The sequence below is a fragment of the Canis lupus genome, chromosome 6 (genome assembly GCF_048164855.1).
Source record: "Canis lupus baileyi chromosome 6, mCanLup2.hap1, whole genome shotgun sequence".
Lineage (NCBI taxonomy): Eukaryota > Metazoa > Chordata > Mammalia > Carnivora > Canidae > Canis > Canis lupus.
In genome coordinates, this window is record NC_132843.1 from 58,844,348 (window position 1) to 58,857,955 (window position 13,608).

A 13,608-nucleotide genomic window follows, 5' to 3' on the forward strand; every position below is an offset into this window, starting at 1 on the left:
ACTGAGACGCCACCAGGAGAAAGGAGAGGACTCGGGGCTTGGGGTCCTGTCATTCTACCAGGCAGGGATTAAAGGTCAAATACCATTACACACGTAACTCAGGCCCTAGATCATTCTTCAACGACCCCACCCCCTGAATCACTGCCTCGCCCAATCCCAAGGCCGGCGTGGCTGGGGGTAAGCAAGGGTCCATACACTGTCCACATTTTCACGTACAACACACTACATCAACTTTAGTTCCTGTGTCTAAACAACAAAATAGGACTCCTGAGGCTTCCAGAAGGAATTGAGAGTCTTCTGACCAAGAAATAGCCTTTCAAACAACTTGAAAACTTGTTTGAGAGTGCCATTATCTGGGAGAGATGATTCTCGGAAATTCACTCTAGGCTCTTCTTTCTTCCTTAGGAGGAAACGCCAGCTGTGGTCCTGCAGAAACTGGCTCTGATCTACACAAACCCCAGCCCGACCCCGCACCTCTGTAGCCCCCTGCCTCTCGGCCAGAGCCCTGCTACCCGCCTTGCCCCTCCGGCCTTCCCACCTCGGCTGCGCCTCCGGCTCCGCGAGGGGTCGGTGTAGAAGGTCAGCTGGGGGTCATTCTCTGTCTCTGTGCCAGAATCGCCTTCAGGGTTCAGGAAGGCGGAACCAGCTGTAATGAAAAGAACCACAGCAAAGGCAACATCTTCAATGTTTTTCTCCATGACACCAACTCATTGGGCAAGTTCGAGAGAAAAATCGATAAAAACAAGAGCAGGTTGACTGACAATTTGGGAGGAGTAGCCATGGACACTGGAGCTTCCTGATACTAAGATTTATTGGAGAAGTGGACCTTTCCATGCCAGCAGTCATGGGCCTCACCTCCGCCCAGCCCTGGCTCCCCCCGGGTTGGACCCTTCCTGGCAGCACTGCCAGAGAGGACCTTCATGGATGGTGGGTGGCAAAGGAAGGAAGGAAGGGAAGTTAGGATCTTTTATTTTTCCTTTCCTCTGGTCCTAGAATTCATACACATTCAATGTGAAAAAGAGGGAAAAAATAATAAAGAAAATGCATAGAAACGCATGAAGGGGACAACCCTGAGGTCCTCTAAATCCTGTCGATCAGAGAAAACCTCTGTTAACACCTGATGTATATGCTGTCTTTTTCTGATACAGAAAACAGATAAAGGCTTTTTAATCTCCCCTTAAAAATGGCATTTTGCTGTACCTTCAATTTTATAGCCTCATTTTTTTCCCCATTTAATAAATGGGCAGGCAACTTTCCATATGAACAAATATGGATCTGTCTTATCATCCTAAATGGCTGTGCAGTAGGCCGCTGGACAGTAGACAGATGTGCAGGTAGTTAACCGATTCCCTATTGATGGACACTTAAGCTATTTCCAATTTTTCGCTCTTTTAAACAATGTTGTGATGAACAGCCTTTTATACACATCTTTGTGCACTTGTCCAATTATTTCCTAAGGATAAATTCTTGTTTATGAAATCAGTTGGTCAGAAGGGTTGTGTAGTCCAGTTTTTTGGTGAAGTAACACCCAGCAGGCCTCCAGGAAGACTGTGCCAAAACACACACACTCTGGCCATGCCTGAGAGTCCGGGGATCCAGGATATTAATGGTCCTGCCTCTCCCGGTATTAAGGAATCTGCCACCTGCAAGCCCTTGCCTCAGACACAGATACCTCTTGCCTTGTTGTTGATCCGCTTCCTCTGACTGCTGGAGGTGTGCGAGAGCAGAGTGGCCTGCTGGTGGTTCGAGTCCACAGGGCTGGTGGCAATGATGTTATCCTTGTACTTGTTCATCAATGACAGCTTGGCATTGTCACTTCCTGGAGAAGGAAGAGTCAAGACAAAGATCTTTCGGAGAAAAGGCCAAAAACAGTGAGAGCAAGGCACGCTGCATGAACCAAGGAAATGGAAGTTTCACAGAATTGAAAGAAAGAATCTTTAAAGTGAGAGACTGGCAGAGATTGCTCCCTCTCTTGATTTCTGCAGGTCTACAGAATGGAGGGTGGAGAGAAGAGGAGAGATGACAACTGAAAATTCAAAGCCAACGGATTCTGTATTGATTAAGGTCACCACATGTGGCCCCCCAGGCTAGACACAGACAACAGATTCCCTTCTCTGGGGGTGGCACAGAGTTTTAAACGCATCTGAATTTGAGTGCACCCAGGTGGAATGTGCCCTCTCTCTCTTCCATCCCAGGCTGCACCATCCCCTGCTGTCTGACACCCAGCTACTGCACTTATTTGCACTACCCACCATCCCCTGAACACACAGAGTTTGTAACCCCTGAGTATGGCTCCCTGGTGGGCTTTGCACCATGCCAGGCACTATGGGGACCATGAGGCATTCACGACACGTCTCCTATCCTCAGGGAGTTCCCAGACTTTAAATCTCGTTAAGAAGTGGCTATTCATTTAGGATCTCTTCTAGATACCAAGCAGAATGGACACTTCTTCATTTTTATAAGATGTATTTATTTACTTGAGGGGGAGGCGCAGAAGGAGAGAATTGTCAAGCAGACTCCCTGCTGAGCGTGGCCAGATGTGGGACTCGATCCAGTAATCAAGATCTGAGTCAAAACCAAGAGTCAGATGCTCAAGCGACTAAGCCACCCAGGTGCCCCAGAATAGAGACTTCCATGATGTGATTTCCCTCTTTTCAAGCCCCACTGGGAGTCTATATGCAATATCCAGTATGAAAAATGCCTTCTTTAAAGATAAGTGAGCAGGTTTTTGAGGAATCACTGTCTTGGGGTTTTATCTATGAGGAGTTGCTGATTCATGGAAGTTTCAGAGACAGACGGGGGCGGGGGGCACGGTAAAAGGAAAGTGCAGTCGTTTCCTCTCCGCATTTTGTTCACCCTGATTTGGTTCACCCCGATTAGGTCCAAGTCTTTTCCACCCAGCATCTTGTAGAAATACAAGGCATCAGGTCAGACAGCATGATTGTATTCCTAATCTTTTTTGAAGAAGTACGATCTGTATAAAGACCAGAGAGGCAAGGGCAAGACAATAGAACTAACTACTCCCACCCCAGACTGAAGTCCCCAGAGTCATAGAATAGAACGGATATCTTTGTCTCTTCCACTTCAATGGATAATTAAATCCCCTAAGCAAACATGCTACATGCAAAAATGTGATACATACATGTTGATCTCTTGACAGCTTATTTCCCTGGGAGTCCCCATATCTCTATCAGATATGAAAAAGGCTCTATCGAACCCATTGTGTTTATGGGGTCTTATGACTCATCTAGGCATTTTCAGTGCCTTGCTTTTATTTATTAAGCTACATGAACATGTAGAATTTAGGTCCCACTCTTCTGTGGGATGTAAAGGTATCTCTGCTTCCAATGCAAAGTGGAAGTGGAGAGAGATGCAATATATACTTGTTCTTCTGACTTTCCCTATTAGACGACAGCTCCCATTGTCTCAGGGAAAAGTCTACCCTCTTGCCCACCTGGGAAAGGGCACAGGCTCATGCCATTATGCATGATAATCAGCCCCAAGATTAGCCAGTCTCTACTCCCTCCCTAGTTCCCCAAGAGCAGGACTGACTTGCCCACCTGGAGTGAGGTCCATCCCCGCCTTCTCGTTGCAGCCCTGCAGGGAGTCCAGGGTGCGGGTGACCTGGCTGGCAAAGTCCTCCCCTCCATTCATGCACTCCCTCTGCAGGTGGTGGCGCAGGTCCGTGATGTCGTACTCATAGCCATCCAGGATGGGGGTCTCCCGGATGCTCAGGGTGCCACTGGAGTTGTGGCCTTGCACGCGGGCATTGCGCAAACTCTCCCGTCCATGCCCGCCGATCAGCACAGAGGGAATGTAGTGAATCTCATTGGCTGCCTCAGCACTGGCGCTCTTCTGGGGCTGGGGGACCCGGCGGCGCTTGCACCAGCGCCGGCGAGTGTACAGGATCATGACCAGGCACAAGATGGACAGCAGGAGAGCAATCATGCCACCCTGGAAGAGAGGACAACAGACAGATGCAGGAAGATGGGTGAGCTCATCCCACAAAGAGGCATCGCCCCTCCCCCCTACTATCCATCACTCACTCACTCACTCACTCACTCATTCATTCATTCAGGTGCAGTAAGCACTTAGATCAAGCATCACTCAGCAGCAAAGGGACAGTCTGCGGTGATGGGCGTTTAAGGAAAATGGAGAAAAATGGAACTGGGATGACCAGTGCATCATTTAAGTGATCCACAGTTGCTTTTGGCTTAGCAAACAATTTGAAAGGCAAGTCTGTGTGTATGTGTGTGTGTGTGATTTCAGTTGTAGAAACAGGGGAGAGGGTTAGTTTGTTAAGGCAAATCTGTTACACATAAAGCTGGTTCCCAGCCAAGTTTTAGCAGCAGAATGGCATTTAGTTTCTTCCTGTCTCACATCTTAAAATCAGCCACGTATAGATTTCTAACTCTGGCTACATCAATGATCAGCGAGTCCTCCAAATTTGAAACCTCAGATTCCTAATCTGTATAATGCAGAACATGACGCTTAGCCCGGGAAAGTGGTAGTAAGGGCTAAGTTAGGGAACCATGCACAGTAGCTAATGGAGTGTGTCACATGGAATCAGGAATGTCCTCGGCCTGACCTTAAATGTCTCCATCATGGTAGGAGAAGACCCTCAATCAATCCAGAGAGAAGTTTATGTCCATTAGGGATTTACAGGCAAGTGTATGGAGGACCCTAACCATTTGAACATGACTTTCTGGATCACTGTGGCTTTCAGGGACAGCTTACAGTCCTGAGTGATCTCCCATTCTTGCTTGAGGGAGAGATTGAGACCCATGTCCTGGAGTCAGACTGGCAAAGGAATTCCTTCTGAACCTTCTCATGCTCCCAGGCCATTCCCTAAATGTCAGAACTCCACTCAGTTGTCTAGCAGAGGCAGGATGTCATGCTCAGTGACACTGAGCACCTCACCTTGACAACCATGGCAGCAGGGTTTAGAGGGAAGGCCTGGCACGCCCGTAGCTCCACAGCCGCCCAGCGAGCATAAATCTTCCAGGGCGCGATCTGTATTCATTCTCCTTATTTTGGTCAATATCCCCCCAAACCTATTTCATTAGGTGGGGGGTCTGTCAAGTGGTTGGTTCTGCTCTCAACTTGAGCTTCAGTCACTGCCACCCCATCATATAGGCTAGAGATGAAAACCCCCTCTTAATTCCCAGGGGACCCACCCACACAAGGCTTGGTCAAGATTATTCCCTCCAGCACATGAACAGGGGCTTTTTTCCAGTCTTGTGATAATTATATCTTGAATTTACATAAAGTTACTCTCCCAATAATCCTTCCCATTTACCTTCCCTTCCCCACCATCACTGTGAGCAAAGCAGGGTGAGCACACACACATACAATGTTGCTGCTTTCAACAGGCACAGAGCAGCTGAGACAAGAAGCAACAGAGTCAGTTGCCAAATGACAGGTCATGTCAGGTGGCATTTTTGGGGCCTCCACTGGCCTCCAGGTTTCTCAGATTTTTCTTTTATTTGTGGAACCCTTTCTCCTGGTGAAGTCTCTCATGCAAATATACAGAAAGCGTAAATGTGAAGCCTCGGTTGCAGCATGGATGGGCGTGCAGGGGCAAGTATTCCAGGTCCTGGCTGGCTGCAACCCTCCAGGCAGCCCATTGTCCCTCCACACAGCCCTGCAGATGCGCCTCGCCTCCCCCCCACCCCCCCACCCTCCAGTGTTGCAGCTGAGCCTAGCCCAGCCGGGCACCAGTTTGCTCAGAGCCCATGCAGGAGTCCAACCCAGTAGTTTTTCGGCAGGCCCTTTATCTCAGAGTCAGACTCGCCATCCTTTCCTTCACCCCAAATTGAAACTGCAACAATAGGCAATTAAGCCACACAGAAAGAATAACTTCCCGAGTGAGAGAAGTTGTCAGACATTGAATTAGGCTAGTGAAAGCGAGAGGTAATTTTATTCCCTAAAGAGCTATAAGAGCAGTATAAACATCAATCTCTGAGGAACAGCTGAAACACCAACTTTCAGCTCACACAGAGGTATTCAGGGGCCCCTCCAGGCTTCCCCTCAATTTCTGCTTTCAGATGATCACAACAGGGTTATGACAGGATGCAGGCTGAAGGCTCGTTCCCTGTATGAAGCAGCAGTAAAGCAAGAACAGCTGTCCAGTATGGGGCTGTTATGTATCAGACACGTGTTCTCACTGCCCCTCACTTCTAACTCCGCCAGGTAGGGTCAACTCTTTCCTTATGTTATATTTGAAAAGGCTAAGGTACAGAGGTTAAGTAACTTGTTGGAGGACACACAGCATATCAACAGTAGTTCCACAGTGGGAACAAAATGCCCCCATGGCAGGGGCATTCCTAACCACCAGGCTACAGTGACCCCACCTGGTGCTGGCTCACCCATGAGAGCGCTGTATCTCATAAATCTCCAGTGGGTACCATGCGGGGTGTGTGTGTGTGTGTGTGTGTATGTGGATGAGCCCACTTAGGTCTATCCCCACTTCTCAAAGAAAAAACAGAAACTGTTTAAAGTGCACATCTAGCTGATGGTGAGTCAAAAGAGGCACCATCATAAACAAAGGACCTTTCACTGAGCACCCACTAAGTGTCCGAAGCCAAGATTAATTGGTAGTGGAAAGACAACACTCATGTTTCAAGGTCTCTGTGCTAAAATAAGACAACGTGCATCACACATCATTACATGCCTGGAGGATACCATTAGATCTCAATTTAGTTAAATTTCCACTAAGAAGTTTGTTTTCTCTTTCAACTGTGAGACCCATTGAAATCTCTAGGTTCGGCCCCCACATCTCCTGATGAAGAAATTAAGACCAAGAGAAACTACAAAAGTAGATAGTGCCAAAGTGGTTCTAGACATGATCCTCTTCATGGCACTACTCTGTTAGGTTCATCTAAAATTCCCTTTACTATTGTCTGGCCCTAGACTCCATTAGGAATATTATATATATATATATATATATGCATATATATATACACATATATATACATATATACATATATATACACACACATATATTGTATATATGTACCTATACACACAATATTGTATATATTGCATATGTGTACCTATATACATACATGTACATATATATTTAATATATATATTAAAATAACAACTTATGAGAGCTAAAACACAAGTTTTCAATTGGTTAAACCATTGTATATATGTACATATATACACACAATATTGTATATATTGTATATGTGTACATGTATACAAATATGTACATATATTTATTTATTTATTTTTCTTTAAAGATTTTATTTATTTATTCATGAGAGACACAGAGGGGAGAGAGAGAGAGAGAGAGAGAGAGAGAGGCAGAGACATAGGCAGAAGCAGGCTCCATGCAGGAAACCTGATGTGGGACTTGATCCTGGGACTCTGGGATCACGCCCTGAGCCAAAGGCAGAAGCTCAACCGCTAAGCCCCCCAGGTGTCCCCATATATATTTAATATATATATTAAAATAACAACTTATGGGGAGCTAGAACACAAGTTTTCGATTGGCTAAACCAGTGTATTTAGCATATCTAACCTCACTTTATCAAAGTGTTTCCCCTGCTTAGAGTCAGTGACTCCCAATGACCTTAGGTTTCTCTTAATCAGTTACTAGGAATGAGTGCCAGCCGCTACTAAGTGAAGCTCAGCATAGGCATAGGAAAAAGGATGATTCTCGGGTACTCAAACTGGGATGTGCTTCTATAATCCAAACTGGTGGCAGATGTCACAACGCTTGACGATGATTTACTAATTGTGAGCTATTACATAAGTAATCACATAATGATGTTACATGATATTAACATGTAATATAATTTAATAATAACATTTTGTTATAATAATAATATAATAATAATAATTTGTAAGATCACTCCACACAAATTTCTCTGAACTGCTTATCTGCTCCGTCCAGCAAGAAGGTCCCAGACAGGAAGGACTAGGGAGAGACCCTCCACTATACGAGGAGAAGGCATGGATGTCTTGCCTTGACAACTTTCCTTCTACAACGACGACATGGAAATCGACTGCTCACATTCTATTTGCTTTTGCATTCCTGTGATAAACCACAGTTGTGATATTAGCATTATTTTTAACCACTCTACTTCCACAGAGAATCTTACACAGCTTCAAGGTTAGTCAGAGAGGCTCTACGATTTTTCTTTCAAATAATCTAATGGAACAAAGAGGTGGCAGATGAAATGGAAAGAGCACTTGAACCAGGAGCTAGGAGCTTCCTGATAAGCAAGTCATAAAGGGAAAGGCAAGTCGCACACATCTTCTTGTCTGACAGAATAAAGTTTAATGGGAGGAACTAACTTCCTCCATGCATACAACTCCAGACAGACTTCCAGCCGGAGCGTGTGCATAAGCACACGGACAAGCATAACGGCAACGTCTGCACACAAGGCTTTACAGAAAGCACGCAGAAGTTCACACTTGCACTCCTGGCTTTGCAATTCTGTATTACCTGAGCGGTACTCAGAGGGTGTTCTTCATTTATGGGTGTTAGCTTCAATTTTTATGGCATTCAGAACAAAACAAAACAAAACAAAATCATTAAGGTACATCTGGACCCAAATGACAAGTAACAAATTGCAAACTCTGAATATTCCAAAAAAAACCCAAAAACAATTACTGCAAGGTATGCAATTGTTTTGTTCTATATTCATCTTTTCCTGAGTTTTCTGATTATTCTATTGATTTTCCTCAAAACTTAACATTTTACAACTAGAAGCACGTTTGGGGTATACGAGAACTCCACATCCATTAACAAGTTGCATGCAAAAATAAGTGGCATTTAAGCATATATTTTTCTTTAAAAAAATCAATAAATCATTTCTACTGGCTCTAACAGAGATCAAACAAATGAAATCAGCTTTTATTTTATTACAAAATTGACATTTTCAGCACTTACCTGAGAGTATGAAGTTTGTCAGATCATGTGCAGATTTTGAAATCTTTGTATAATAATGTTTTATATAACTCTGATGGTGATTGCCCAGGGACAGAAAGTTCTAGGTAGATCTCCCTTTTATGCTCATCCCAATCATGCAGACTAACCACAGACTGACCTATGTATTCATCCGGGGTCTAGGTCACACCTTCTTCCCTGAGCCAGCTCCTACTTGTCCTTCCAAGTCAGTTCAGTGACATAACCGTTCACTGAACTTCCCACAGAACCCTCCACATAACTCTTACTGCAACTATTTTACCTTTGATTTACTTGTCCATGTCATCTACTGGGTTACAGACTTCATAAAAGCGGGGGCCACTGAGCTCCAGGGCTAAGCATGGTGCATGGCATAAAGGTGTTCAATAATTATAGAAGGAAGGAAGGGAGGGAGGGAGGAGAGGTCAACTTTGGATGTATTTCAATATAGACGTCTTTGATATGCTTGCAAGCAAAGCTTATTCAAGACAGTTGCTTACGTTACTCATTCATTTCATTCATTACTCAATCATTCAAGTATATACTCACTTTGGTAAGGCATTTTTCTAGTGATCCCTGTGATGGAGATACTGCAGTGAGTAACACAGGGATAGTCCCTGATCTCATGGACTTTATATTCAAGTTAGAGAAAATAATCTGTACAATTTGGTTTTAAAGGTAAATGCACACACAAAAAGAAGATGAAAACAGATCATAAGGGCTGGAAATGTCATTCCTCCCTGTAACAGAAGAAACTGTCGTAGCTAGAGAGATTTTGGACTGGAGGTGATACTCTAGGGAATACCTCAGAGGCCATGGAAGCCTTCTCTCATCCCATATCAGTGTCATATGATCAGTAAATCCCAGAATCATGAATCTCACTCTATCAAATGTCACCAAAGTTTAGGGAGTCACCTGGGTTTTGTGAACCCTTGGCAGAGAAATGGAAAAGCTGAGATTATGTTTCCAGCTACCATCTGTCAAGGGACTGCAGCCAATCAATCAGCTCACATTTCAAAGCTTCATTTCACCCTAGGAGTAACCAGAAGACTGAGTCTGAGACATAATTAATTATCCCTCAAGGCAACTGGACACACTGAATTCAAATCATATTCCTCAAGGAATTAAATAGTGGCTAGAAAGTAAGAATGAAATAAGACACGTTTGGTGGTCCATGTCTCCTGTTTTCGCCCAATAACAATGCCCAAGGGTCTGGGGCAAAGGCCCTCTTTCACATAGGAGAGTGATCACTTACATTTATCTCTGATCACTTACATTTATTTCTGACTATCTTTCAAGGGAGACAGACCAAGAAGAGAAAAACTGTGCAAGCCCACATGGCATTGCAGGTCACACTCTAATCTAGATCCAAATGTTCCAGGGGCAGAAAACAGGTGAGATAAACAGATGACATTTCGAGATCTTGTCTGACCCTGGGTTTCTGAACCCAGGAAAATGGGACCTAAGTTACTAATAGCATGGAGGTCACCAGTAAAACAGCAGGGCTAACAAGCAGAAAGACTCTGTGCAAGTTGCATAACATTTAAAAAAAAAAGATTTTATTTATTTATTTGAGAGACACACAGAGAGAGACAGAGAGAGAGACAGAGAGAGAGAGAGAGAAAGCGCATGTGTGCATGCACACCCAAGCAGAATGGAGGGAGGGGCAGAAGAAGAGGGACAAGCAGACTTTCCACTGAGCAGGGAGCCTGACTCAGGGCTCGATCCCAAGACCCTGAGATCATGACCTGAGCTAAAGGCTGACACTTTCACCTGCTGAGCCACCCTGGCACCTCTCAAGTTGGTTAACTTGATCAAACCTTCCCCAGGCTTTCATCGAGCAAATGAAATGACTGAAAGAAATGAACTGACTCTTCCAACTTGAAAATTTTCTGATTGTTAACACCGATCCCTGTCAAAGTGGAAACAGCTCTAAACTGGTAAGCTACTGGTGAAAAGAATGGTCTGAGCTCTTCCTGCACAGTGAAGCCAGTAACTCCAGCCTGAGGAAGTAATGGAGCTGATCCTTCAGAGGCAGGGTATCGATGCTACGTAGCCAGTGGAGTCTCTGGTGGGGAGTTCCACAGGCAAAATAAGGTCTTTGAAATGAGGTAATGTCATCAAAATTGTGGTTACATGTTCTTGACCTTGAGGATCCCTTTACTGCCAGAAGGAGTCACCAAAACTAGAAGAGAAAGCCCCTTGGTGTGCTCTTCTGATGCATCTTCCTTTCTGTGGTGTATGGTAAATAGAAATCCATTATCCCCTGGCCATCTCCTTCCCAAATGGAAGACAAGAGAAACATGTTAAGCATATTAAGTAGTGAGTTCAATTTATAAATTATTAGGAACATTACCTCCCCTTGGGGGTTTTCTGAAGTCTTTAATCGTGTGGAAATGCTTTCCAGTTGCCACGGGCCACCACGTTAATTAAGAGGCCTCAATATGTCCTCTGGGGCTTCTGACGTGAATTGCACATCCCACTGGCAGGGGACAGACCTCTCAGCCTCTCGTTGGGGCATGATACCATGTCAGCCTGCCGCCATGAGATACTTTGAGACGCCTTCCCCATGTTTCCCAAAGCTCAGGGAAGAAGTAAGATGCTGCCCAAGATCTTCTCTCATTAAAATGCCACTTTAGGGGGCAAAGACAGCCTTCCATAGACAAGAGACAAACTCTCAGACTGAGAACTTTCTAGATTTGGCAGGTTCGCATCTGAAGGCCCTTCCCACCTGAAGATGCTAGGTATGAAGTTCCCTGCAGGAGGATATTCGACTTTACGGCTTTTTAAATTTTTTGGTTTTTCCCAGCTCTAAAAGTTTTAATTCTGTGAAGTTTGATCACCATCTTTCGTCTTTCATCCAGGAACTTTGTCTCCAATTTCTTTATGAGCCTTCAGGAGTTTCATTAATGAGAGCCTGAAGCCCTCCAGGGAGAGTGGCTGGAGGCTGGCATGCTGGAGCCGGCCTGGGCTATTTCAAGTTGTCCTCTTTCAGGCTCTTTTTATAGAGCTGCCTTTTTGGTTCTTAGGAGTTTTTCTTGCCTCAGAACCTTGACTTTGCTGTCCCAAAGAAAAGAGAGAGTGCATTTGTTCATAAGGAGCTCAGAGCTCTCTGATTCTCAGCGGCTTCAGGCGCCTATTGTTTGCCTTAATGAAAATGCCAAGGCTGGTGCATCTGGGTGAAGCAGGAGGGGGACAGAAGCAGCTTGCTGTGGGCGGGGTTTTCCCTGTCCAAGGCTACCCTAATGGATCCCAAAATTCCAAAGACTTGCCTAGATCTCTGCAGAATGAGAGTGCCAGGAGGAATCAGTCTACCAGGCAAAGCTGAGGTCCTCCCATCATGCTAGAGGTAGGTGGAGCGGTCTAAGAGGTGATGCTGCCTAGGCAGACATTTCAGATGGGATCCCGAATCAGTGTTACGGTTAAGAGGCTGGCCCCACATGTAACTCGTGCCTGTGCGTGTGTGTGCGTGCACGTGCACAAATGTATGCACTGTGCACGACAGACAGGTGGAGATAAAAGGGTCCATGGAGAAGCAAAAGCACTCCACGTCGCTGTCTCAGCAATCCCTGGGCAGAGCCGCGTGAGACAGGCTCCCTCCATGGGCTATGCACACCAGCCCTTCAAAGCTTCACAAGCCAAGCATGAAGCCAATAAATAAATATCTCCAGCTGGATAATGCTCAGTGCTTATTCTTGGCCACGTTCCTTTCCTCCTTTCCTCTTTGTTTTTATGCAGTAGGTGATCTTGATGAAATAAAATAATAACAATAATCTGCTCCATTAGGACCAAACATTAAGGGAATTATTGAACAAGTAACAGAAGAAGCAGCTGGCACAGGATATGCTAATCATCATTAGACTTTAACCCTCCTTCTCTCTGAAGATAATGACCCTGTTCAACCCCTCTTCCCCCCATCTCCCAAAAGACAGGCAGCCCAGCCCAAGGGGAGGTGAGAGGTCTCAAAGACCTCAGCTCTGTGCACAGCAGCTGGGCCTGAACAAATAAAAACATTAAAGACTAGTCCCTGAGGGCAGACCCTATGCAAGGTACCTGTGGGGATTCCGGTGACCTGTCGGGACTCCGGTGACTTCAGATGAGAAACAAGTGGGGGACAGAAGGGTGAGAGAATCAAGTTGTCAAAATTTCCCCATATTTGGTACATGACACCTTCCGAACCAGTGGAGATTCAAAAGCTTTGTTTCCTCCCCAGGAAAAAAAAAATGAGCTGGATCTTTAGAGGCTGTGCTATTCTGAGATGCCTGTTAGGGGACAAATAGAAGACCCTTCGCGTAGGGGGTGAGCCCTGATCATATTCCTGTCTTACACAGAAAGGCACGACTTTATCATCATAATTGCCATGGGGTCTGGTGTGCCGAGGTCTAGTCAAATCTTCAGGAGCCGGGATCAGCCTCCTCCTACAGTAGAACCTCCACCAGTGCGATGTCTGTACTGGGAGAGGTGACACCACTACCGAGCTGAGGGTTTGTTTTGTGAGGATCCCAAAGGCTACAAACCACTATGAAAGCATTTCTCACCTTCTTATAGCAATCCCATTACCCATGCTTAATTCCCCCCTAAATTCCTGCCTTATTTTGTAATTCTATGGACATGTTGCCTTATTCCTAAAATCTTGGAAGCAACAAAGGAGGAATAATATCTACCACGTGTAAAATATTTACTATGTG

At 45.2% G+C, this 13,608-nt stretch overlaps 1 protein-coding gene across 5 annotated transcripts in view; it reads right to left on the minus strand.

Annotated features, from left to right (window-relative positions):
• The window catches only part of ASTN1 (astrotactin 1), a 299,188-nt gene that overhangs the window by 156,304 nt on the left and 129,276 nt on the right, over positions 1-13,608 (minus strand). For all 5 annotated transcript variants that reach the window (XM_072830739.1, XM_072830737.1, XM_072830738.1 and 2 more), the window contains exons 3-5: positions 3,561-3,954; positions 1,673-1,819; positions 539-646 (exon numbers count right to left, since the gene is read on the minus strand). In XM_072830739.1, coding sequence (XP_072686840.1) covers positions 539-646; positions 1,673-1,819; positions 3,561-3,954 — 649 coding nt within the window. The remainder of the gene's footprint in view (positions 1-538; positions 647-1,672; positions 1,820-3,560; positions 3,955-13,608) is intronic.